General features: G+C 34.3%; 1 protein-coding gene across 3 annotated transcripts in view; it reads left to right on the top strand.

Annotated features, from left to right (window-relative positions):
- Positions 1–27,846, top strand: part of SUCO (SUN domain containing ossification factor) — a 95,201-nt gene that overhangs the window by 31,050 nt on the left and 36,305 nt on the right. Inside the window, exons 4-15 of one of the 3 annotated variants that reach the window (XM_080823823.1) lie at positions 2,385–2,539; positions 5,572–5,709; positions 5,937–6,087; positions 9,982–10,105; positions 10,849–10,973; positions 12,052–12,119; positions 22,561–22,668; positions 24,284–24,389; positions 26,363–26,383; positions 26,571–26,626; positions 27,120–27,211; positions 27,693–27,758. In XM_080823823.1, coding sequence (XP_080679949.1) covers positions 2,385–2,539; positions 5,572–5,709; positions 5,937–6,087; positions 9,982–10,105; positions 10,849–10,973; positions 12,052–12,119; positions 22,561–22,668; positions 24,284–24,389; positions 26,363–26,383; positions 26,571–26,626; positions 27,120–27,211; positions 27,693–27,758 — 1,210 coding nt within the window. Of the gene's footprint in view, positions 1–2,384; positions 2,540–5,571; positions 5,710–5,936; positions 6,088–9,981; positions 10,106–10,836; positions 10,974–12,051; positions 12,120–22,560; positions 22,669–24,283; positions 24,390–26,362; positions 26,384–26,570; positions 26,627–27,119; positions 27,212–27,692; positions 27,759–27,846 lie in introns of all 3 variants that reach the window. The other 2 variants (XM_080823822.1, XM_080823824.1) reach the window with 2 other exon arrangements.

The raw sequence follows: 27,846 nt of genomic DNA, 5'->3' as shown, positions 1-27,846 counted from the left end.
ATCCCAGGACCCCGAGATCATGACCCGAGCCGAAGGCAAAGGCTTTAACCCACTGAGCCACCCAGGCGCCCCGCTGCTTTGATTTTTTTTTTTTTTTTAAAGATTTTATTTATTTATTTGACAGACTGAGATCACAAGTAGGCAGAGAGGCAGGCAGAGAGAGAGGAGGAAGCAGGCTCCCCGCTGAGCAGAGAGCCTGATGCGGGGCTCGATCCCAGGACCCTGGGGTCATGACCCGAGCCGAAGGCAGAGGCTTTAACCCACTGAGCCACCCAGGCGCCCCGCTGCTTTGATTTTTAATGATAAGTCTTTTAAAAACTGCTTCACAAGATAGAAAACTTCTGTTTGGTCACCATATTGTATATTGTTACTTTTACTTTTTGAACTGTTGTGCAGTTGTCTTTAATACTGTTCACCTGCTGAGAGTACTGCTTTTGAGAAAATGGAAAATTACAGATTTAATAATAAATGTGACCATTTTTTTGTAGTCAGAGTTTGGGTATAAGTTCTTATATCTTCTTAGATTTGATTTTGCCTCATTATAATGGATCTTTTTCTCCAGATTTTTAGATGTCAGGAAATTTTTTCTAATTTACAACAAAAGAAAGTATTCGTAGGTGAAACAAAAGTATTCTGATACCAAACTTTTGTAACTCACTGTGGAATATGAATTAATAATAGGTTAAAATATATTTTGTATATTTCTTATATTACATTCTGAATATTATTTTCCATTTTGTACATCATATTTTTTGAAAGATGTTAAAAACTAGACCAGAATATAAGCTCACCAGAATGCTGAAGCATCTGGAACCCATTTAATATCAGGAATAGCTAAGGGAATATTTGATAGCTAGGGATATTTGATCTGGAGGAAGAAGAACCAAGAAAAAACCAAGTATCTCAAAATATTAACAAAAATAAACTTCAGCTCAAAATGAGGAAGAATTCTTTGTTTTAAATACAGTTAGAGCTGTTTTATGACTTAATTGGGCTATCTAAGTACAAATAGTGAGTTTCATTTTATTGGATCCTAGAAGATGTTTGTCAAATGTTTGTAGATAAGAGTAAGAAAGGGTTCTCTGTAGCCCTTCTAGTTATAGGACTATCCTGAATAGTCCTGCCATTGTTCATTCTCTAGAATTTTTGTCATGGTATACTCTTGCTCAAATACTTGGAAGTGCTTACTGCGTCGTACAGATCTGTGCTGTTGAGTATAGTAGCCACTAGCTACATTTGGCTGTTGAGCACTAGAAATGTAGTTAGTCCAAATTGAGACTCGCTGTAAGTATTAAATACATACTGGATTTTGAAGACTTAGTTAAAAGAAAAAAGTAAAATATCTCATTATTTTTTTAAAATATTGAATGTATATTAAAATGATAATATTTGATAATAATAGAATACTCTCTTTCTCAAGGCCTCCACCATAAAATGCAAACTATTTTCATTCCTCTGTGAATTTTTCATTTCAGTGTAAATAATTTGCCAAATCAATCATATTCTTACCTTAATTTTCTTTCTGCTCCCAACTGGGTCTTTTTTTTTCTTAAAAGTCCTAGTTCTTCTAGTCCATAATAGTCTTTAGTTTCTCTTTTCCTTGAACCGAGCCTGAGTACCTCTCTCTTGATACACACTTAATAAGTGTTAAGTGTCTACTGTGTGCTGGGGAACATGAACATCAAGAGAACATAGTTCTTACGCAGGACATTTATAGTCTACTTGAAAAAGAGAAGGAGACCTAAATAAAGCAATTGAGGTGTTACATACAGATGCTGAATTAAGTCTGTACAGAGAACAGCAGAGGCATAGAGGAAGAGGGATGGCTAATTCTATTTAGGGTTGGTTGTGGGGGAGAATGTTCTGATAGAGGTTTCAAATATGAGTGGTAATCAGTAGATGTCAGGTTTTGTTTTGGGGGAGTGAATGGCCCAGAGCATCCAAGGACTGAAGAGGCATCAGTGAGAGTCATTTGGTGCATTGTAACGTTACTTGTACATGCCCTTGTTGTTGTTCATTGATGCACATTATCTTCTCAACTGCTCTGGGCAATAAGTATGTGTTGCACTGTTTTGTATATTTAAATATGATTTCTGTGTTGCTACTAGCGTTAATTAAAGAGGGAAATATATGTGGTCCTCATAGAAAATAGGAAAGAAGAAAGGCAAGCTCCTTTGTCCTAGTTTGTGAAGTGCCGTAAAAATGTCTAGAGCTTGTATTTTAATATGAAATGTTTCCCTTGGGGGGTAATGTTGGAAGATAGGATTTTTATAAAAGTACATTCTTGATACTGTCACTTTTGAGGCATACATTTATAAAATCCTGTATAGCTAAAGAGATAATTTATTAATCTCAACATTTAATTTAACTTTTTTTTAAAACAGAATGTGGAGTCAAATAAGTTAAATCCATCTGTGATTGAGACACTCCCTACCATTGATCTACATGAAGATTCTTCCAGTGTAGCTGTGGGCAGTGAAAACATTGAAAATATTTCCAGCTCATCTACCTCAGAGATCACTCCAATCTCAAAGCTTGAGTAAGTTATTACAAAGAAAAAAAGAGAATCTCATTAGGTAATGATAGAAAAACGTCTTTATAAGATAAGACAGCTTGAAACTCAGATTTGAAGTTTAGGCTATATAACAGACTTAAGTTACGGTGCCTGTGTTTTATGTTTTTATTTTATTTTAATGAAATGATCTTTTGATGTAATGAGTATTTATTCTTTCAAACTCACTGAAGTTGATTAGCTCTCAGCCATGAAATCTCTACGTCACATAAAGTGAGGTTCTACTTATTCAAGTAACTACTTATTTGTATAATCTTTAGTATTTAAAACTTTTAAAATACTTACTCCAGGAAGAATTTAAGGCTAGATACTACATATCTGAACAGTACATCTCACTTTCCCATTATAGTGAACATGACTGCTTAGCGGATTGGAAGTGAGTAAGGGAGAATATTATAGTATGTATTTTTAAAAAATTCTCAAAGTGCCTTAAGAACTTAGTGAAATGTTTGAGATACTAGATTATTTTTTTAAATTTAATTTTATGTTTTCACTGTTCCAAGATTCATGGTTTATGCACTACACCCAGTGCTCCATGCAATACATGCTCTCCTTAATACCCACCACCAGGCTCACTCATCTCCCCACCCCGCTCCCATCCAAAACCCTCAGCTTGTTTCTCAGAGTCCATAGTCTTCTCATGGTTCGTCTCCCCCTCTGATTTCCCCAATTCACTTTTCCTTTCCTTCTCCTATTGTCCTCCATGTTATTCCTTATGCTCCACAAGTAAGTGAAACCATATGATAATTGACTCTCTCTGCTTGACTTATTTCACTCAGCATAATCTCCTCCAGTGCCATCCATGTTGAAACAAAAGTTGGGTATTCATTCTTTCTGGAGGCGTAATATTCCATTGTATATATGGACCATATCTTCTTTTTTTTTTTTTTTTTTTTAAGATTTTACTTATTTATTTGACAGACAGAGATCACAAGTAGGCGGAGAGAGAGAGAAAGAGAAGCAGGCCTCCTGCTGAGCGGAGATCCTGATGCAGAGCTCCATCCCAGGACCCTGGGATCATGACCTGAGCTGAAGGCAGAGGCTTTAACCCACTGAGCCACCCAGTCGCCCCGGACCATATCTTCTTTATCCATTTGTCTGTTTAAGGGCATCTTGGCTCTTTCCACAGTTTGGCAACTGTGGCCATTGCTGCTATGAACATTGGGGTACAGATGGCCCTTTTCACTACATCTGTATCTTTGGGGTAAATACCCAGTAGTGCAATTGAGGTGATAGAACAAATCAGTAAGAGAAGAGAGAAGAACCACATGGTCCTCAACTGATGCAGAAAAAGCATTTGACAAGATACAGCATCTGTTCATGATTAAAACTCTTCAAAGTAAGGGACAGAGGGAACATTCTTCAATTCCCTAAAATCTATGAAAAACCCACGGGGAATATCATTCTCAGTGGGGAAAAGCTGACAGCCTTCCCTTTGAGATTAGGAACAGGACAAGGATGCCTGCTCTCACCACTATTCAACATAGTACCAGAAGTCCTAGCAACAGCAATCAGACAATAAAAAGTAATAAAAGGTATTCAGATTGGCAAAGAAGTCAAACTCTCTCTTCGAAGATGACATGATACTTTATATGGAAAACCCAAAAGACTCCACCCCCAAACTACTAGAACTTATACAACAATTCGGTAATGTGGCAGGATACGAAATCAGTGCACAGAAATCAGTTGCTTTCTTATACAATGAACACATGGAAAGGGAAATTAGAGGATCGATTCTATTTACTACTTCACCAAGAACCATAAGATACCTGGGAATAAACCTAACCAAAGAGGTAAAGGATCTGTACTCGAACTACAGAACACTCTTGAAAGAAATTGAAGGAGACACAAAAAGATGGAAAAGCATTCCATGCTCATGGATCAGAAGAATAGACATTATTAAAATGTCCGTACTGCCCAGAGCAATTTATACTTTCAGTGCCATCGCAATCAAAATTTCACTGGCATTTTTCAGAGCGCTGGAACAAACAATCCTAAAATGTGTATGGAACCAGAAAAGACTCCGAATTGCTAAGGAAATGTTGAAAAAGAAAAACAGAATTGGGGGCATCACCTTGCCTGATTTTAGGCTTTACTACAAAGCTGTGATCACCAAGACAGCATGGTACTGGCACAAAAACAGACACATAGACCAATGGAACAGAGTAGAGAGTCCCGCAACTCCTTGGTCAAATCTTCGACAAAGCAGGAAAAAAAAATAGATTATTTTTTGATACTATAGGCAACAACTCTAATACTGGTAGGATATACTAACAAAAAGGAAACATTAGAGAAGATGCTGTTAAAATAAATTTTAAGGGCATCTGGGTGGCTCAGTCAGTTAAGCATCCACCTCTTGATTTCAGCTCAGGTCATGATCTCAAGAGTCGTGAGATTGAGCCCCAAGCTGGGCTCCACACTCGGGTTCTCTCTCCCTTTCCCTCTGCCCCTCCTGTCCCTGCTTACATGTGCTGGTGTGCTCTCCTTCTCTTTCTTTATTAAATAAATACATTATTGCGACGCCTGGGTGGCTCGGTTGGTTGGGCGGCTGCCTTCGGCTCAGGTCATGATCCCAGCATCCTGGGATTGAGTCCCACATCGGGCTCCTTGCTCGGCGGGGAGCCTGCTTCTCCCTCTGCCTACCACTCTGTCTGCCTGTGCTCACTCGCTCTCTCTCTTACAAATAAATAAATAAATAATAAATAAATACATTATTAAATTTAAAATCTTACTTTTTATGAGACCAAATACTAAGCTATGATATTTTGTTTTAAAATTTGGTAATTATCTATTTAACAGCCAAAGCCATTAACAGATCAAGAGTTAGCAGTTCACTTTACATGACCTAAAATAAGTAAATTCTTGAAAATACCCTATAAAATATAAAGCATTCTTCTCTGGTTTAGATTATGTTTTGAAAATCACTAATACAGTTTTTAACTTATGCCACATTATGTTCATTGAATTGCTAGATTGTCTTTTTTTGTTTCTGTTTTTAGTGAAATAGAAAAATCTGGTACTATTCCTATAGCCAAACCAAGTGAAACTGAGCAGTCTGAAACGGATTGTGATGGGAGTGAGGTCCTTGAAGCGAATGCTCCCGTTGACCAGCCTGCCTTTGTCGGTCCACCTGAAAGGTGGGGGTGAGCTCTTATTTGCCATTTGTGTAATTCTGTAATAATAGCAGTGTCATGTTTGAATGGCTTTTTGTGTGTGCTTAATTCTACTTTATGATTGGGAGAAAGCTAATCCCTTTGTGCTCTTTTCTTGGTTTATTTTGTATGTGAAAATTCTAACAGTTTAGATTACATAAACCTGCCATTCAGCTTATTTTTCTTTAATATGTCTTTTTGGTTTCAAATAGCCTTGTTGGCCAGCATATAGAAAATGTGTCATCTTCACATGGCAAAGGAAAAATAACAAAATCAGAATTTGAATCAAAAGTTTCAACAAGTGATCAGGCTAATGGTGATCCAAAATCTGCACTGAATGCTTCAGATAATTTAAAAAATGAGGTAGGTGTATAACTTGCACTCTTTCCTACTTTATTATATTTGCCACGAAATCAGGGGTTGAGTAATTAATGAGGACTATGGAACTGAGGTGAGCTGCGGTCCCTGAGAGCAAGTGGTTACTTCCTGGGTACTCTCGCCGGTATATTATTTATATATAGTGGTTCCATGTATGAGCTGTCTTGTTGTATATAATTAAGTTGTTTTCTCTTACCGTCAGCTGTTTGATAGCAGATACATAAAGTCCTCACTTAAGCAGTTTCTTGGAGAGCTTCATGGAAGAAGCTATGATTATTAAATTCAGATATCTTCAGAATATAAGTTTAATTCCATATATAATGTTAAATTTAGGCTCTTCACCCAGAATTATTTTAAAGAGACATTTTTACATTTTGTTAGTTGCGTGCAGAATACAGCTTATATTGAATAGTGTTGAGTTTTACAATTACACTATCCCCATGTAGCAGTTTTACTTTCCTTCCTCTTTTTGAGGTCTGCTTTGACTTCATATAGAGGCCAAAGTAGAGTTTTTTGAAGAAATGATGATAGAGAGGTCTAGGCCTACTTCAGGTAAGAAATAACTGGGAAATAGAGATGAAGTCCACTCCATGAACTTAATAAAAGTAAAACGTGCAAAACCAAAGAGTAGTTCAAAGTACTGAGTACCATGTCCGTATTTGTTCCTTTTTAATTTGGATCTTCTGTTCTCTACCTTCTCTTTCATATATTTTCAGTGAATCTACACTTAGAACTAACTAAACTTCCTTCTAGAGACTTTACTATCACTGTACCAGCTGTTTTTATGATGCTTCTTACAGTTATAGGAGCTCAACATTTTGTAGCCCACCATCTTGAAGGAACTAATTTTCCCAATGAAACCAAATCAAGCATGTATTATAGTTCAGTTGTCCATGAATAAAATTAGACAAACATTACAAAAATATCTTCTTTGGAGGTATTTAAGTATCAGATGTAAAATTTAAGCACGGCAGCCAGTTTTGTCCCAGTTTTGCTTGTTCTCCTTAACCATTAGTAGACTGAAACTACTCTTCATTACCTAGGATATAAAAATGGTTTGTGAATTTGTGCTAATAGGCAAAATGGTGTAATTTTTAACTGTATTAGTATGTGGAACAGTTATCAGATAATGAGCACATTATGAGATATCTAGTAGTTCTGTGTGTTGCCTAGTTCAGGATAATTCTCCCCAGTTAAGTTTGTGTGACCGGAGAGGTTTTTTTTTCTGATGCAAGATCTTTGTGTCATTGCTGTTATCTCAAGAATCTGGAAGACAGGGGCGCCTGGGTGGCTCAGTGGGTTAAGCCTCTGCCTTCGGCTCAAGTCATGATCTCAGGGTCCTGGGATCAAGCCCCACATCGGGCTCTCTGCTCAGCGGGGAGCCTGCTTCCCCCTCTCTCTCTGTCTGTCTCTCTGCCTGCTTGTGATCTCTCTCTCTCTCTGTCAAATAAATAAATAACAATCTTAAAAAAAAAAAGGAATCTGGAAGACAGTCTTTGCCATACTGAGAGACAGTGCTTTACCAAGTGTTTTTATTGTATTGTTTAGTTCTCGTTTGTTGTTAAGAGGTGATGGTGAATGCTTTGTTTGTGCCTCAAAAGCATATGTGTGTCCCTCTCCTTTGCGTTGTATTTCTTTTAGTATTTGGGCTTTGTTTTTAAGTAGTCAGGTTAATTTTTATAAATATGTGCCTTTTGCTTATTTTCTCACTGTGTTCAAATTAGGTTTTTATTTAATTTTTTAATTAATGGTAATACTAGCTCTTTAATCTTACTTTTGCTGTGTATTTTTTTTAGTAGCCACATACTTTTTTTAGTCAGTCAGCTTGTTCTGCAAAACATTCCGAGATGGAGATTGTATGGAAGCCCGTTTGCTGTCTTCCCAGGGGAAGATTATGGGGCTTTGTATTCGTGTAATTCTTATAAACTAGTGTGTTAGTCTAATTCTTATAAACTAGGCTCAGTCCTTAAAATTGTGCTTTCATGTAGCAAGTATTAGTAGTAGCTCTCAAACATGTGCCCTTCTATATATAGTATGTGTGTATTATATGAGACTTACCAGAGTAAGTTGTCTAAATAGATGTTGTGCACTTCTCAGGGAACTGTTAATAAATGTGTTATGCATTGTTCTAGAAATACAGAAATAATTAAGTAATGGAATGAGCATCTTTACATATATTATTCAGCTTATGGAAAAAATGACAAATTAAATTGTGTGCCTTTCCCCAGTTATATTTCTTCTCTTCAGATAGAACGTCTATGTCAAATTCAGCGTGTGTGTGTGTGTGTGTGTGTGTGTGTGTGTGTTTAAGAATGTGTTTTTAGGGGCACCTGAGTGGCTCAGTGGTTAAGCCTCTGCCTTCGGCTCAGGTCATGATCTCTGCGTCCTAGGATTGAGCCCCACATTGGGATCTCTGCTCAGCAGGGAGCCTGCTTCCCCCTCTCTCTCTGCCTACCTCTCTGCCTACTTGTGATCTCTCTTTCTCTGCCAAATAAATAAATAAAATCTTTTAAAAAAATTAAAAAAAAAAAAAAAGAATGTGTTTTTAAACTTTTTCCAAAGCTGCATGATTGGAAACAGTACATACTCTTATTTGGCATATTTTGAAGCAATATAAAATGGTATCATTCCTGCCTTAAATATCATTTTACTCACCATTGTTTTTGAGATTGTCTATTCATTGTTTACAATGTTGTATTTCACTACCACAGTTAATCTGGTCTTCAGTTAGTGGATATTTAGGTTGTTTCTAATTTTTTGTATTACAAACAATGCTGCAGTAAGCATTCTGATGCATATTTTGTTAGGTACATGTGCATGTTTTCACTCATATTGCACATCTTAATATTGCTAAATTTTTTTTTAAGTTTATTTATTTAAGTAATCCCTACATCCAATTTGGGGCTTGAACTCAGGACCCCAAGATTGGGAGTTGCATGTTTTTCTGACTGAGCCAGCCAGGCACCCTTAATTTTGCTAAATTTGGAACCCCCTTCAGCCGTCTAATAGATGCTCCATGGTTCCACAGACATGCCACACTTAAAACTCCATCAGATTGGTATAATTTGTTCAGTATCTCTGGTTTTCATCTGCATTCTCCCGATTATTACTGAGATTGAGCATTTTGTATTTTCTCTTTGCTGAATTTATTGTTCATCTCCTCCATTATTGACTGTAGGCAGTTCTGCAGTTGGTAGTAGTCCTTTATTGGTAGCATATATTGCCACTGCTTCTTTCAGCTTGTGGCTTATTGTACCATGCAGTTTATGATTTTTAATACATTTAATTTTAAATTTTAATCCAGCCAAATGTATCAGCCTTTTTAAAAATGATTTATTCTTTCTTCACCTTGTTAAATCCTTTTATATATGAACATTTTTCTATACTTTCTTTAAAAAGCTTTGTTTTTCTTTAGACTCTTTGTGTTTCTTTATGTTTTTAAATCCACCTTAAATTTTTATGGAATGGTAATGCATGTCAAGGATGTTTTAGAAACTATATGCTACATCTAAAATTAGTTAGCTTTCTTCAATGCATATATTACTTTAACTTAAATTTTAAGATGGATACATTACAAGTACAGTATTTATTTGTACAGTTTTGTGTGTAAGTAATTGTTTGCTTAGGATATAATATGTTTTTTTTATAACCTATACTTACACTGCTAATGTGAGGGAATACATCTTGTGGTGCTTAGGTAGAAATTTCAATTTTTTCAAGAGAAACTCACCTTCTGAGTAAACCAAAACTTTTTACATTTCATTTTTTTAAAAATATTATCTACCAGCTATAAAACTGAACTTTAATTTAACATAAACATTTGTATATACTTTTGTAATTTATTAATCTGTTTCTCCGTATTCTTCACATTTCTTTCAGAGTTCTGATTATACAAAACCAGGAGAAATTGACCATACATCTGTAACAAGTCCCAAAGACCCAGAAGATATACCAACATTTGATGAATGGAAGAAGAAAGTTATGGAAGTAGAAAAAGAGAAAAGTATGGAAGCACTTGGGATTCTTATTTATTTATTTTAGGGCGAGGTTTAAATAATGCATTTCTCTCCATAATTGGTAAAATAAAAAAAAAACTTTTGAAAACTTTTTAAAGGTGAAAGTTACTAAGATGTGTAATTATCAACATACGCCATTTACCTGTGTGTAATTATATAGTTTTAATCTTAATTAAAATCCATTCTTGTAAATTATTAAGTGAGGAAAAAATAAGACAAATTAGGCAGAGCAGTACTTTTTATTTCAGTGTTTAAGAGAAGAACTGCACAGAAACTGTTTTTTTTTTTCATTTTTGTGGGGGCTTGTCTGGGATATGAATGAAACTTTTGAGTCATAAAGCTTTAAACTGTAAATAGAGTTGGACTGAGGTATTACAGTTTCTTATTGTAAAGAAAGTCTCAGAATTAAAAATTCTTAATGTTAGAAGGATAACATTCATCCTTAATAAAATATTGTGTACACAATTTTTGATTCTCATGGATAAGCTTCATTTTTATTATTATTTAGACATAAATCAAGTAATGCAGATTTTTGTAGTTAATTTGGTTTGGGGATATATTTTAAAGCCAATGAGGTAAAGCATTTTGAATTTCTTAATTTAAAAAAAAAATACTCTCTTAAGCATTAAAACCTGTTCTTCAATATTATTGTTTTTGGATCATTGTTTGCTGGGAGTATTTTAAATCATAATCATCATATATATATGTTTATAATAAGGTTTGTCTGCAGGTCAGTCAATGCATCCATCTTCTAATGGAGGTCTACATGCAACAAAAAAAGTGCAGAAAAATCGAAATAATTATGCCTCAGTAGAATGTGGTGCCAAAATTTTGGCAGCTAATCCAGAAGCCAAGGTACTTAACTATAAAATTCTTCTATACTTGTGGGATACTAATAACTTTATTAAATAAAGGCATCAGTTTGCTGAGAACTATATTTTAACGTGAGCTATTTTTCTGATTCTCTGATAAATATAGGATTATGCTTTTAAATACATTATCTTGTATGAATTCTTAGTTATATTGGTTGATACATTGCACCTTTTCTATTTCTTTCAAAGACTTTGTTTTTTTAGAGCTATTAAGGTTCACAACAAAATTGAGAGAAAGGTACAGAGATTTCTTTCATTTCCCTCTTACCCCCACACGTTTATCCTCCTCCATTATCAACATACTTCCCACCACAGTGATATATTTGCTACAGTTGATTAACTTACACTGACACATTATTATCACCTTAGGTTCACTCTTATCAAATAGTCTGTGGGTTTACGAGACCAGTGCTCTAACCCCTGAGCTACGGAGCCTAGTCTGTGGGTTTAAACAAATGTGTAATGTCATGTATCAATCATTACAGTATCATACAGAGTATTTTTCCTGCCCTAAAGTCCTCTGTGCTCCACCTGTTCATCCTTCACCCCTCCCCTCAACCGCCAGTCTTTTTACTATCTTCATAGATTTGCCTTTTCCAGAATGTCATGTAGTTGGATTCATACTATATGTTGCCTTTTCAAATTAGCTTCTTTCATGTAGTAATATGCATTTAAGTTTTATCCTGGCTTGGTAGCTCATTTCTTTTTAGCGCTGAATAATATTCTTTTATCTGGATGTGCCGTAGTTTCTCTCTTCATCCACTGAAGGGCATTCATCCTGTCTTTTAACTTAAAACATGTTTGAAGTTTTAAAAAGAAAATAGCTAGTAGAAAATCATTTTTCCTTTATACTAACAGACATTTAATTTAAAATGTTTTGTTATAAGGCTATCTTAACACTGTAGACATAATCAGTAAATTTTAGTCATTTTTATGCCTTCTTCTTAAATGAGTATTTAGTATCTTAGTATTTTAAGATCTAAAAATATAGAAATCCTAGAAATCTTTAGTTGAAATATTTTTCCTTAAGTAATTTATTCCCTTCCCCCCTTTTAAAATAGAGCACATCTGCTATTCTTATAGAAAATATGGATCTTTATATGTTGAATCCTTGCAGCACTAAGATTTGGTAAGTAACACAAAATTTAATAACGTGCATTCTATGTGTGTACATATTATATGAGGCTTTTATGTTAGGATTAGATTGATTTGTTCGTCTAGTCACTTAAAAAGCATTTATGATTGATAGGTGCTGGTACTGTAATTACCTTGGGTCCTGGGTTACAGAATTGAATACAAAATACCTTTCCTTTTAAAAAGGTCACAGCCACAGACAAAAAATAGGTCTAGCCAAATAATTATGAAATAGTATAAAAAGTATTGCTGTAAGGTTATGATAGGAACATAGATGGTATGTAACTGTGAGAGGACAAGAGAGGCCTTCCTAGAAGAGGTAATTCCTGAGTTGAATCTTGAAGGATTCATAGGAAGTCACATATGAGGGAGAGGTATTCAGAAATTGTAAGAATAAGAGAACAGTGCTAAAAGGAGTGTCTTTCTTTCTTTTTTATAAAGATTTTTCTTTCTTTATTTGAAAGACAGAGATCACAAGTAGGTAGAGAGGCAGGCAGAGAGAGAGGGGGAAGCAGGCTCCCTGCTGTGCAGAGAGCCTGATGCGGGACTCGATCCCAGGACCCTGAGATCATGACCTGAGCTGAAGGCAGAGGCTTAACCCACTGAGCCAGCCAGGTGCCCCAAAAGGAGTGTATTTCTTATGGGCAGCTATAAGTAAAAGCAACCTGAAGAAGTTAATTTAATCATGATAAGAATAAAAGTATACCTAGAGTAATTGTGGACGAGAAGACCGGAGATTTGGTTTACCAATAACCAGACCATCGAATTCTGTGTATACTTAGCTTAAAATTTTTTGAAGTTTGTTAGAAACCATGGAGGGAAGTGTTTAAGTAAGGAAGTGACATGATTTCACTGGTGTTTTAAGAAGGCTGGTTCTCAAAGGATGGCCTACAGCAGAATGCAGTTGGGAGCAGGGACACCAGTTAGGAACCTGTATTAGCAGTGTAGGTACAGTAGAGAGGGAGATATGAAAGAGACTGTAGCAGATAAAATTGGCAGCTCTTGTTTAGTAATTGGATGTGGAGAGAGTTATCTAGGAAATCTCCCAGGGTTTTGACTCCTACTTGGATCTATGACTCTGCCATTAACTAAGTAAGAATATAGGCAAAGGAACAGATTTATGGAGGAAAACAATGTGTGATATACCAACAGTTTTATTAGATTATTTGATTTAATTGCTCAGAAGCAGCTGTTCAAAAAAGAATTGAGATAAGTCACTGCCATCATATTGATTTACTAAAAATACATATATTGATTTTTTTTTTTTTAATTTGAGGAGAAACTCTTTAAACTTTAAAGATAATGCTTATTTTCTGTTCTTGGCCTTCACTCCTTGTGGTACATTTACACCACAAATTATTTAAGGGTATTAAGGATAATTTAAAAGTTTATTTTTCCTTGTGTCATAAATCGGATTTGAAGAAATGCTCATCTGAGATTATAATTAAAGTGTTATTTTGAGGTTTTTGTTTTTATTTGTAGGAGCCTCTATAGTCAGTAACAGCTCGAGTTTTTATGTTCCATAATTTTGTATTTCAAACAGAAACATGCTGGTATGAAGTTATATGAAGGAGTCATAGCTACCTATTTGTATTTTAATGTTTCTGCCAAACTAGTATATGTGTTTACTGTATATTTAGTTTTTGCTCATTTATATGTAGGTATCTTTTCACTGTATAATTGAACTTCAGGGCACCTTTAACTGATACCACCTGATTTAAAAGTAGGATAATCCTCCTAAGGTATATTAAGACCACACAGTCTTTCTGTAGTTTTATAAGTCTTAATATCTGGTGGAATAAGTTTATACCTCATCTTCCTCAAAACTTTCTTTGCTATTCTTATTTTTATTTAAATTCAAGTTAGCTAACATGTAATAGTATTGGTTTCAGGAGTAGCCTTTAGTGATTCATCACTTACATACAATACCCAGTGCTCATCACAGGTGCCCTCCTTGATGCCAATCACCCATTGATCTCATCCTCCCAAAGCACCCCCCCTTGAGCAACCCTGTTTGTTCTTTATAGTTAAGAGTTGCTTATAGTTTTCCTCCCTCTGTTTTTATCTCATTTTACTTTCCCTTCCCCTATGTTCATCTGTTTCTTAAATTCCATATACGAGTGAAATCATATGGTATTTGTCTTTCCCTAGCGGACTTATTTTGCACTTTAGTTCTACCCATGTTGTTGCAAATGGCAAGATTTCGTTCTTTTTGATGGCTCAGTAATATTCCATTGTATATACTATACCACATCTTCTTTATCCATTCATCAGTTGAATGGAATGGGCTCTTTCCATAGGTTGGCTGTTGTTGATAATGCTGAATTGAGGTGCATATACCCCTTCGAATCTGTATTTTTGTATCCTTTGGGTAAATACCTAGTTGTGTGTTGCTGGGTCATAGGGTAGTTCAGTTTTCAGCTTTGTAGAGTAAGTTTGGAAGTTTTCCTTCCATTTCTCTTTATTTTGGAATAGTTTCAGAAGAATTGATATTAATTCTTCTTTAAATGGTTGGTAGAATTACCCTTGGGAATCCATCTGGCCCTGGACTCTTATTTGTTGGTTAATTTGTGATTATTGATTCAGTTTCTTTGCTGGTTATGTGTCTGTTCAAGTTTTCTATTTCTTCTGGTTCAGTTTTGGTGATTTATATGTTTCTTGGGATCTATGCATTTCCTCCAGATTGCCTAGTTTGTTGGAATGTAATTGCTCATAATACACTCTCCTATAATTGTGTTTCTGCAGTGTTGGTTGTGATCTGTCCTCTTTCATTCCTGATTTTATTTATTTGGGTCCTTTCTCTTTTCTTTTTGATAAGTCAGGCTAAGGGTTTATCAATTCTGTTAATCTTTCAAAGAACCAGCTCCTACTTTCATTCATCTGTTCTACTATTTTTTAAAATTTCTGTATCATTTATTTCTACTTTAATCTTTAATTACTTTCCTTCTTCTTCTTCTGGCTTTAGGCTTTATTTGCTCTTCTTTTTCCAGCTCTTTTTGGTATAATGTTAGATTGTGTATTTGAGACTTTTCTGGCTTCTTGTGGAAGGCCTGTATTGCTAGATACTTCTCTCTCATGACTGACTACCTTTGCTGCATCTCAAAGGTGGAAATGAAAACTGTTGTGTTTTCATTTCCATTTGCTTCCATGTATTTTTAAAATTTTTTCTTTAATTTCCTGGTTAACCCATTCATTCTTTAGTAGGTTATTATTTAACCTTCATGTATTGGTGGTCTTTTCCAAATTTCTTCTTGTAGTTGACTCCAAGTTTCATAGTGTCATGGTCTGAAAATACACATGGTATGATCTCAATCTTTATATACTTGTTGAGACCTGATTTGTGACCCAGTATGTGATATATTCTGGAGAGTGACCCATGTGCACTTGAGAAGAATGTGTATTCTGCTACATTAGCACTAAATGTTTTGAATGTTCTGTTAAGTCCATCTGATCCACTCCCACTCTGTCATTCAAAGCCATTGTTTCCTCATTGATCTTCTGCTTAGATGATCTGTCCATTGCTGTAAGTGGGGGTGTTCCAGTTCTCCTGCTAACATTGTATTGTCAGTGAATTTAAGTTTGTCATTAATTGATTTATATACTTGGTTTCTCCCACGGTGGGGGCATAAATATTTACAAGTGTTAAATCTTCTAGTTGAATAGATCTCTTAATGATACAGTGCCCTTCTGCATTTCTTATTACAATCTTTGGTTTAAAATCTAGTTTATCTTATGGCTACTCCAGTTTTCTTTGACATCTATTAGCATGATAGATGGTTCTCCACCCCTTCACTTTTAATCCGGAGGTATCTTTGGGTGTAAAATGAGTCTCTTGTAAGCAGCATATCAGTGGGTCTTTGGTTTTTGTTTTTTTTTAAACCATTCAGGTAGCCTGTGTCTTTTGATTGGAGCATTGAGTCCATTTATATTCAGAGTGATTATTGATATGAATTTAATGCCATTGTATTACCTATAATGTTGCTGTTCCTGTAGATTATCTCTGTTTCTTTATAGTCTTTGTTGCTTTTGGTCTCTCCTGCTCAAATGCTCCCCTTTAATATTTCCTGTAGAGCTAGTTTAGTGTTCATGAATTCCTTTAATTTTTGCTGTCTTGGAAACTCTTTATCTCCACTGCTATTCTGAATGCTAGCCTTACTGGATAGAGTATTCTTGGTGGTTTTGGTGTGTTGAATTTAGTGTGTTGAATATATGCCACTTTCTTCTGGCCTGCCAAGTTTCTTTGGGCAGGTCTGCTGCTAACCTTATGTGTATACCTTTGTAGGTTAAGGACCTTTTGTCCTTAGGTGCTGTCAGAATTCTCTCTTTGTCTTTGTATTTTGCAAGTTTTACTGTGATATGTCTTGGTGTTGACCTGTTTTTGTTAATTTCCACGGGAGTTCTCTTTGAGTCTTGGACTTGAATACATTTCCTTCCCCAGATTAGGAAAATTCGGGGCTATAATTTCTTCAAATAAACTTTCTGCTCCTTTTTCCTGCTTTTCTTCTTCTGGGACTCCTGTGATAAGGATATTATTGTGCTTTATGGAATCGCTAAGTTCCCCAAGTCTGTATTCATGATCTACTAGTTTTCTTTCCTTCTTTTTTCATCTTCATTATTTGCCATAATTTTATCTTGTATATCACCTATTCATTCCTCTGTGTTTCCCATCCTCGTTGTGATTACATTCAGTCAGTCTTGCAGCATCTCAGTTGTAGCATTTTTTTTCCCTGCCTGACTAGTTTTTAGCGTTTTTATCTCCATCTAGTCTTTTTAAAAATTAATTTATTTGAGAAAGAGAGAGAGAGAAGGCACATGGAAGTGAGGGGAGGGACAGAGGAAGAAAGAGAAGTCTTAAGCAGACTCCCCAGTTAGCATGGAGCCCAACACAGGGTTTGATCCCAGGGCCCTGAGATCATGATCTGAGCTGAAATCAAGAAGTGGCTGCTTAACCAACTGAGCCACCCAGGTGTCCCAACAAGATGTAATTTTTAAAAATATATTTTCGATTGCAACAGATAAATAGCTGCCCAGAAATTTATGAAATTAAATTAATTAAATATGAATTTAACAAGATATATAATACTTAAATGAAAATTTTTAAAAATAGTCTTACTGAAAGACAAAAAAGGATATGTCCTATTTATACATAAGAAAATGCAATATATAAGTCATCTGATTCAGTAAAATTCCAAACAAAATTCATCATGACATTTAGGGAATTCAACAGGATAAGTCTGAAATTAAGAAAAAAGCAGAAGCAGAAGAGCAGCCAAGATGGTCCTGAAGAATATGATGCAAAAACTTGCCCTACCTGATACTCAGATCCATAAAGCTAATGAAAGTGTGATGTTACTGCACATGGTGATAAACTGATCAGTGGAACAGAATAGGGAGTACAGAAACAAACCCCTGCTCATAAAGAAACTTTATGATAAAGGTACAGTATAAATCAGAGGTAAAGTGTGGAATTATTGAATAAACAATGTAGTTGAACTTACCTGTCTCAAAAAAAAAAAAAGAAAAAGAAAGAGGAGAAGATGTCAAGTTTTTAAATTCTAGAGAAAATTAACCTTTCACCTTTAGGTTTTTAGTCTCAGTGGAATTTTTTTTTAATATATGTTGTGTAGAATGGGTTCATTCTTCCCTCCATTTTTCTGTTTAGATAATTTTTTTTTAATCAGGCTTACCTAAACAAACAGATCAAAGCATACTTAGTTAAAAGGTCCAGGCACTCCCCACTGCAAGCAGGAAGGACCTCTGCAGAGCAGGACTAACTTGTGGGAAAGAGCAGCCAAACCCAGCAGCAGAGTGCACACAGCACATACCAGAAACACTTCCTGAAGTGCCAGGCCCTGGACAGTGTACGACCCCTTCTTAATAATAGCATGACTCTCAGGAGCAGGAAACATGACAAGCTCTCATAATATGCAAAAGACAGAAACCTAGACAAAATGACAAGACAGAGGAATTTTCCCCAAAGGAATATCAAGAAGAAATCACAGCCAGGAATTTGCTCAAAACAGTTAACAAGGAGTGTATCTGAACAAGAGTTTAGAACAGTCAGAAGAATACTAGCTGGGCTTGGGGTACCTGAGTGGCTCAGTCAGGTAATTGACCAGCTCTTGATTTTGGGCTCTGCACTCAGCTGAGGAGTCTGCTTGGAGTCTGTCTCCTCTCCCTCTGCCCCACCCCCCCGCCCCTGCTCACACTCATGTGCATGCTCTCGCTCTCAAATAATTAAAAAAAAAAAAATTACAATTTATTGTATATAGATGTCCAGTTGTTTTCTTTTTAAGATTTTATTTATTTATTTGACAGAGAAAGATCACAAGTAGGCAGAGAGAGAGAGAGAAGCAGACTCCCTGCTGAGCAAAGAGCCCTATGCGGGGCTCGATCCCAGGACCTGGGATCATGACCTGAGCCGAAGGCAGCAGCTTAACCCACTGAGCCACCCAGGCGCCCCTAGATGTCCAATTTTTTGTATAAGGACCTTATATGCAGCTATCCTTTTATATTCTTTTTTCTAATAATATGCAGATTTTTCCTTGGGATTTCTATGTAAAAAATTATATCATCCCTACAAATTTTTCTTGTTTAAAAAAATTTTTAATCCTTTTCATTGATTTTACTTTCTTTTTGTCATTATGTGCTGGCAAAGTCCTTGTTATTCCTTATTCTGAAGGCATTGCTTCCAAACTTGTATACCATTAGGTATCTTGTAAGTTTGGAACTCAGTTATAAAACCATCTGGACCTATGGATAGATACTAATTTTCTTTTAAGGGTGTAATTTAAAAGCTAAGTAAATGTTCACATGGTTCAAATCCGAAAAGGTATTTCAAAAGGGTGAGGGAATTATAGTGAGAGATATTCTTCTAATCTCTGTCATCTCTCTTCTTATTCAGTGTTTAATTTTTAGATATCTTTTTAGTTTCTTTATGTAAATGCAAATGTAGATTTTTATTGATTCTCCTCTTTTCACAGAACTTAGTATATTATACACACTATTTTTCACCTTGAGTTAAATTTTAACTTAATATCTGGTCATCTATCTTTCTTTCTTTTTTTTTCTTAAGATTTTATTTACTTATTTGACGCAGAAAAAGAGGGAGAGAGCAAGCAAGCAGGGGGATTGGCAGGCAGGGGGAGAAGTAGACTCCTCACTGAGCAAAGAGCCTAATGTGGGGCTCCTGAGATCATGATCTGGTCATCTTTCTGTTTTGCTCATAGAAAACGTTTTCATTCTTTTTGATAGCTGTATAAAATTTCTTTATATGGTTTTACCAATATTCAACTAGTCTTCTGATGGTGAATATTTGGTATTTTGATCTTTGACTGTGGCAGACAGTGTTACTATAAATAAGCTTGGGCATGTACCATTTTGTACTGGTGTGAGTAGATGGGAATAGTTACAAGACTATTTAGGTTTACTAATTGTTCTTGAATTAGTTTTGGTAAATTATATTTTTCTAGGAATTTGTCTTTAATCCATTTTCAAAGTTTTTGTAATAAAGTTGTTGGTAGTATTTTATTGTTTTAGTGATTTTTTTAAAAAAATTCCTAATATTTTAATTTATGTCTTCGCTCCACAGACCAGTCTGACTTTATTGATTCCCTCTATCATGTCTTGTTTTGTTTTGTGGATTTCTGCTTGAAACTTTATTATATTTTCTTTATGTTTAGTCTATTGAACTTAATTTTTTTGATCAGATATACACATTAAGGTTGTAAATTTCCCTCCTAATTGTATCAACTAAATTTTGATACATGGTGTTTTATCACACTACTCTTGTGTTTATATCTCTGATCTTTTAAAATTCCTGAACTATAAATAATTAAAAGCAGCATATTGAAACTGGATTTGTCACCTTTTTATGTAGTTCTGTTAATTTGCATAGAGTAGTCTCTGCTTCTGAGAAAACATAAAAAATGCAAAAAAATGAAAGAGCATTTTAAAATCAACTAATTGAGGATGGGCGCCTGGGTGGTTCAGTGGGTTAAGCCGCTGCCTTCAGTTCAGGTCATGATCTCAGGGTCCTGGGATCGAGCCCGGCATTGGACTCTCTGCTTAGCAGGGAGCCTGCTTCTCCCTCCCTCTCTGCCTACCTCTCTGCCTACTTGTGATCTCTCTCTCTGTCAAATAAATAAATAAAATCTTTAAAAAAAATCAACTAATTGAGGAATAATTACATACCTGCTTATATTTTATATATTATGAGGCTATTTATTAGGTGCATACAAGTTTTAGACTTGTTAAATCTTCTTGGTGAATTCCCTTTTTTCCTGTGTTTTTTAGTTTAAATTCAATTAGCCAACATGTAGTACATCATTAGTTTCAGATGTTGAGTTCAATAATTCATCAGTTGCATATAATATCCACTGCTCATCACATTGAATTCACTTTTTATACCTGGTAATACATTTGTTGGAAAGCTTATTTTTTCTGATATATAGCTCATGTCTTAGAAATGGAAAACATTGTATGCAGAAGAAAGAAGGGGAGAATTAGCGTTTTATTTTCTTCTTAATGCTCTATTAGATTTATTTTCTTCACTGTAAATAACAATTTCAAAGTCTGAGTTTGATTTTCTTAAGTTTCCTCTCCCAAACGTGTTTTGGTGGTATGGGAAATGAGTAAGCTTTGGAGCCAGATAGATAGAACACTTAAAGGACCCAAATGCTTTCAGTCATGTTCCTTTGCCTTCCCTAAAGGTGTTTCCCTGCCTGTGTTGCTGAAGTGATTTAGTCCTACCACATTCTCATTCCATCCTGTAAGATGGGAGAAAGCAAATGGAGAAGTAGCAGCTCCCTTTTAGTGGGAGGTTGCACTTGATACTTGTGCTCACAGCCCTTCTTCCCCCGGAACTAAGTAACACAGCCAAGACTGAGAAGCATAGTCTCTGATGTGTGGCCATAAGCTCAGCTGCATTTGGCGGGTGGGAGGGGGAGGGGGTCTCTTAATAAAAGGCAGAAGAGAAGAGTGTGAAGTAACCAATTAGCATTTATTTTTTATACAGTGGAGATAATGTTCTTTGCAGTTTGGTTGTAAGAATGAAATCAAAGTGTGGATGTAAATCATCTAACATGGTATTTGACTCAGAGTAAGCATTCAGCAAATGTTAGTTTGTTTCTCTTTATGAGCTTTTCTCTGAAACCTGATTGTTTTTGCCATCTGCTAGAACTTGGTTCTTTTGCTGTCATAAACTTAAGCACAATATGTTAATTTTAGTGCTTTTGATTTATTTCATTGTCAATATATTGGTAATTACTTTCTGAAAGTATTGATGAGAGTATTAGATGTCATGAGTATTTCTTTTTCCCAGATTCCACGCTGTGTGCAGTTTTATTTTACACACGGTACCATATTTGTAGTTCTTCCTAAGAAGCAGTGTTTTATGGCATTTTTCTATGTCTATAAATATAGGTCTCTGGCATTATTTTTATAGAATAGCTTTATTGAAGCATAACTGGCATAAAAATATAAATGCACATGTAAAATAAACTGCAGCGTGTCAGGATGTACAGTTTGATAATTTTTGACATTTAATCTATTTTCATAGATTATAATCTATGAAACTATCACCACAATAAAGATAATGAACATATCCACCTTCCTAAAATGTTTTCTCATTCTCCTTTGTAACTTTTCCTTCCTAACTCCTACCCCTATAGCAATTAAAGATCTATTTTCTATCACTATAAATTACTTTACCTTTTCTAGATCCTTATATAAATGGAATATATAGTTTTTTATAAGATTTCTAAGATTTTATTTATTTATTTGAGAGAGAGAGAGAGAGCATGAGCAGGGAGGAGGGGCAGAGGGAGCGGGACGAGCAGGCCCCCCACTGAGCAGGACCTCGAGATCATGACCTGAGCTAAAAGCAGATGCTCAACGGACTGAGCCACCCAGGTGCCCCAGAATGTATAGTTTCTAGTAAAATTTTTAATGCCTATTGGTATTTCACTCTTTGGGTGGCCTCTACTTGAGTCCTCTATGCTAAACATGTAGGTTGACTTTTTCCCCCTGCTCTTATAAACTGCCTTGCTGTATATATTATAGTGTATATACAAGGGTGAATGTTTGGAGCTCTATGTCCTTAGGATAAATTTCTAAAAGTGTATTGCTAAATCAAAGACTGTGGTACCCTTTGAGACCATGTATATGCCCAGCTGCCCTCTAGACTAGTCACTTTACACTTTTGCTTGCTTTCCCTAGTGAAGTTTGTCATTAAAAAAAGAACCTTTTAAAAAATATTGTAGGACAAAAGCAATGTCTTGTGTTATTTATAGTTACCCCCCCCCACTAGTGATATGCTTGGGAAACAGTGAGTAACTTAATGGAAGTCTAGTTTATGCTATGCAAACTGTTTATGTTTAATATGAACTATTATTTTGGTTGGCTTACCTCAATAATTGTCTTGTGTTCTTTGAAAGGTTTGTTATTGAACTTTGTGAACCGATTCAAGTAAAACAGCTTGATATTGCAAACTATGAATTATTTTCTTCAACTCCTAAAGACTTCCTCGTTTCTATTAGTGACAGGTAAATTCTAAAGCTGCTTTCTACAAGTTTATGTTGGATCTCCAGAACAAAGATTTTAAAATGGGTTACTTTAAAACTTTATTTTTTATTCTAATGTATCAGTTTGTAAGAATAGTAATACGACTGTTGTATTAGGCACTTGCTAATCAACTTACTTTCATTAAATCATACAGTGCTTATAATCATATGATATTATTCTTTTATAAGGTGAGGAAACAGATAAGGAAAGGTTAAATAGGTTGCCCAGGTCACATGACTTGTGAATTGAAGAATCAGGATTCAAACCTAGATCTGTCCTTATTTTTAATTATTATGCTCTGTTGCTGCCAAACATTTTTTTAAAAAGTTACTAAAAACTTTCATGAATCCTTCATTTTATATATCATGAGGTATATTTTTGTTATAGTGAATTTTAAAACTTTTGTTATATGTGTGATTATAAAAGAATTAACATAAGGAATTTGGTAAAGAATCACAATCCATTCAAAGATAACTTATAAGCATCTTAATGTATCCCTTCCAGGGTTTTATATGTACTTGTATATTTACTAATTCTATTTTAAAAATCACATTATATCCTGATAATATCCTTTTCTCTTTTAAACACACCATTTAAAATTTTTTGAGTATAGTTAATGTATGATGTTATGTTAGTTTCAGGTGCATGACATGTTGGTTCAGTAATTCTGTACATTAAATACGCCATTTTTAATGAATAGTTTATATTTTTCCTCCACTGGCGGTATTTACTCATTCAATAAATACTTTCTTAGTGTCTCTGAAATGGCATGTAGTATGCTGTTATTTATTTAGCCATTCTTCCGTTGTCAATCATTAATGGTTTTCCATTCTCTTACTTCTCCTGCCTCACACTCTGCACTGCATATGTACAGTTATCAAAATTAATTCTCAAGACGTCTTGAATTCCATCCATTTTTCACCTAATAACCTTGCTCAGATCACTTCTTTTTCTCTACACTGTAATTTTCTTATATGTCAAATGGACATACCCAGCTTTGACAGGTTAAGTATTTTTTAGTTTTAAGAGCACTCCATTACTTTGAGGGATTTTTAAAACACTGTAGTAAATAAAAATGATACTATAAGGCTTTTATGTTCTATTTTCTTTTAAAAGAGGGGGGATAGCTACGTAAGATCTGTAAAATTCTAGTGTAATGGTAAAGGATTTTTTCTGTTTCCCTTTCCACTGGCACTTTTCTTTATATTTTTTATCATCACACACTTGTTAGTACGTGAAGAGTAGTACCTCCCTCCAAAACAATTTCTTGGCTACTCTGTTTTAAAACCTCCAGTTTACTTGGAAACCTAAGAAGCCATTTTGGTCCTGCTTTTTGTCTTATTCTTTTCTTGTTTTCTCTTTGATAATGGTGTGAGTTTTGAAAGATATTCTTTACCTGTAAAGAAAATCCTGTCAGTTTAGTTGGAAAAGAATGTGCATTTCTTCAATATTTTACTCCTATTTAAACTATGTTAAGTGAATGTGTGCACTTGGAGAGGAAAAAAATAAACAAGATATATTTTGAAGATGTGTTGGAACTTGTCAATATGTGGTTTATGATTTTTTAAAAAGAATGTTTATATTTATATTTCCTAGATATCCCACAAATAAGTGGATTAAGCTGGGTACTTTTCATGGTAGAGATGAGAGGAATGTCCAGAGTTTCCCTTTAGATGAACAGATGTATGCAAAATATGTGAAGGTAATGTTTATACCTACCGGACTGTGTTTTATAATGAAAACATACCTATTCATACCTTTTTATACCTTACCCCACCTTTTTAGAAATCATAAAACTTTGGAAATTTAATGCAATATTCTTTTTGATAAAATAATTCTGACCTGCATTTATTATTTTACAAAACAAATATGAATACATTCCCTTTTGTTTAATCTGACACTTATGTTAATTTTTTTGATATTTGCAGCTCTGATGAAATTTCAGATTATGTCATAAAAGTTTTTGAATATTTATGTAAAATGTCATCTTCATCTTTCTGTATTTCAAAACCCAAATACTAAAGTCTTTAAAGCAGGTCTGATTTTTTTTACTAGAATCTGATTCTAAATTAATCGTTTTAATTTTAATATCCAGGTATTTGTCTTATATCTTTTGCCTTGTCTGTTGTATATTCAAGTGAGATATTGTCCAAATACCAATTCCAGATAAACTTTTAATCACTTATATTCAGTATTCCTGCTGCTTTCTCCACCAATGCGAGCTGGAATTATCTACCAAAGTAGAATTAATTACTCTTGAATTGGATTTTAGACAAAGTACAGGACTTTCCTATTCTCTGCTCCCCTCTTTTTTTCTTTAAAATAATAGCACACCTTCAAATACCACTGTTTATAATATGACCTTTTGGAATGATAGCAGCTCTAATTTCTGTCTTTTCTTCTTTAAATATGAGAACTTAAGCTACCTGATCATCCTCTGGGATTTTACTGTCTGTGTCTTTTTTAAGCATGTATTAAATTGGCTTCTATGAATGGGTAAACTTGTAGTATTCCTAGTCTCAATATAGAAATGCTAAATTCTGTTTTTAAAAATACAGTTGATATTCTCTGTTAATGGTTCAACTATTCAGAAAATGAAGGTATATTTTCCATTTCTTTTAAATAATTGTTTAATGACCTTTTTAATATAGCAGTTTCTACACTGTGATAAGGAAAATTTTTTTTAATTATTTGGCAGGTGATAAATTGTATTTAATTTTACAATTAAGGCAACCCACATGGTAATGAAATATTTCCAAGAATCATTCTTTATACCATCTACTTTATTAATAATGGCAGAACATAATTTATTGGTGGTATAAAAATTGCCATTTCCTACTTGGTTCTTTTTATGGTGGGACGCTATAGAGCATCTTGATGATGACTTTTCTAAAAAGTTCTTTTTGGTAGCATTAGTTCTAAAAAAACATTTTTTCTAAAATGTTTTTCTAAAAAACAATTCTTAAAAAAAAATTATTCTAATCCTAATGTCAGTAAATATATATGTTTACCTGGGTTTCCCTAATGTCAATAAATATATATGTTTACCTGGGTTTCCTTATTCCAAAACTAAAACCAGATGTAGGGTCTACTTTTTAATAGCCTGTATTTTAAAAGTGGATTGATATATATCTTTTAATTCTGTAAGTTATCCTTGAAATAACGTAACATCCGAAAAATCCATGCTTTCTCTAAAAAATTTATGTACACTATGGTCTAAGAGTAAATATTATATTGTTATGCTAATCTTTTTATCAGTATGTATGTACATGTGTATATCTACATATGTACCTATATATATAGATATATACATGAAGCATCTATACTATTTGAATTAATATAAGACACAGGTTGTTTCTAGATATTCTTTATTACTTTTAGGATGTTTTTATTTCTGACAGATAAATAAAACAGCAGCAATGAATTTTAGGTTATTCAACTTAACCTTAAAGTTAATTTCATTACAGGTGGATTATACTTTTATAGCTTTGGTGGTAAAAATTTAAATCATTGATTTGATTTCTGCAAAGAAATAAGAGTACTACAATGTTATCCATCACAGTACATTGCTTTCTATAATTATACAATATAATTTACAAATATTAAATGTTGCTTATAGCATGTTATTCAGACTTTGGAACTGATCTCTTTTTCTTTTCCTTCCTCTTGCTTCAGATGTTCATCAAATACATAAAGGTTAGCAACCTTCTCTTTTGCAATATTGAATAACAAGGCATGGCATATTACTGCATGACAAAAAAAGCAAAACTTTACAGTTACTGATTTTTGGGGAAATGAGGATTTTATTTTTAGAAATGTTATAATGAAAGAAACTCCATATATTGTTAGATAATCTCACATGCATTGTGCTTTTATTCTTTAGGTAGAGTTGGTATCACATTTTGGATCAGAGCACTTTTGTCCATTAAGCCTTATAAGGTAATACAGAACAACAGACATTTATCAAGTATTTTTTTTTTTTTTTAAGTGATACACAAAAATCCCAGCATATTTAAAGTGAAGAAATAGTTTTCTATTATGTGAAGTTACTACTATAGAAATATAAGCTTGTAAACCTTTCTTGTTCTTGAATGCATTTTAGAAAAATGTAAAAATTTACTCTAAGAAAAAATAACCATCATGTGTGTCTGGTCTGGCTTGCTTGGTATTTTGCTATGATGATAGTATATGGAAAATTTCTAGGCTGATAAAACTGGCCATCACATTTTTAAATGCCTTGAATAGATAAAATTTTAATGGAAACAGTGGATGGATGACTACAGATTGAGAAACAGTCATTATTTTGGAGTTCAAAAGCTAATGGCCCTCAAAAAATGACCAAAGTTAATGTATTTTGTCATTTATTATGAAGAGATGATTCTTAACAACTCTGTTTTGTTTTGAAAATCTTTAATGGAATTGTTGTTAATAGGGTATTTGGCACTAGCATGGTTGAAGAATATGAAGAGATTGCTGATTCCCAGTATCAGTCAGAACGTCAAGAATTATATGATGAGGACTATGGTAAGTGACTAAGACATGTGACTATTACGTATATTTTTTGCTTTTTTAAAGTCTCATAGCCTGAAGGGATAGGAGAGGATTTTATGACACCCTCCATTTATACTTTATCAAGCAAGTCCTAATTTTAGGAGATCTTAAATCATAGCCTGAAAAATGGAATTTTTACCTTCTTTAATTTTCCTGTAAGTGAAATGAAGACATTTACCAAGGGTTGGGAAAGTACATGGAAAAGTTAATAAAGTCTTACAAATGTGATTAAAATTTTGGTAAGCAGTGGAATTATTTTCCTTGGCTTATCAGTTTGATAAATGGCTTCTGAATCTCTTATTCTTTTTGTGAACATACTTGAGATGAATAGTGAATATTTATTATAAAATGCGCTTTAAATGCCAGCTGACTTTGACAGGACATAATTTGAGCTTTTAAACATATTATTGGAGATAGTTCCCAGGGTAATTACTTTCATTTTCTCTTTAAACAGATTATCCACTGGATTATAATACTGGGGAGGATAAATCCTCAAAAAATCTTCTTGGTTCTGCTACAAGTGAGTATTTGGGGATTTTCCTAGACACTATCAAAATATTTCCCAACTTTTTTTTTCCCTGACATATGTGGGTATTTTGTTGTGGTAC

Source organism: Martes martes (genome assembly GCF_963455335.1).
Source record: "Martes martes genome assembly, chromosome: 15".
NCBI lineage: Eukaryota > Metazoa > Chordata > Mammalia > Carnivora > Mustelidae > Martes > Martes martes.
Note: the sequence above shows the minus strand (reverse complement) of the source record. Positions and strands in the feature narration are given on the sequence as shown.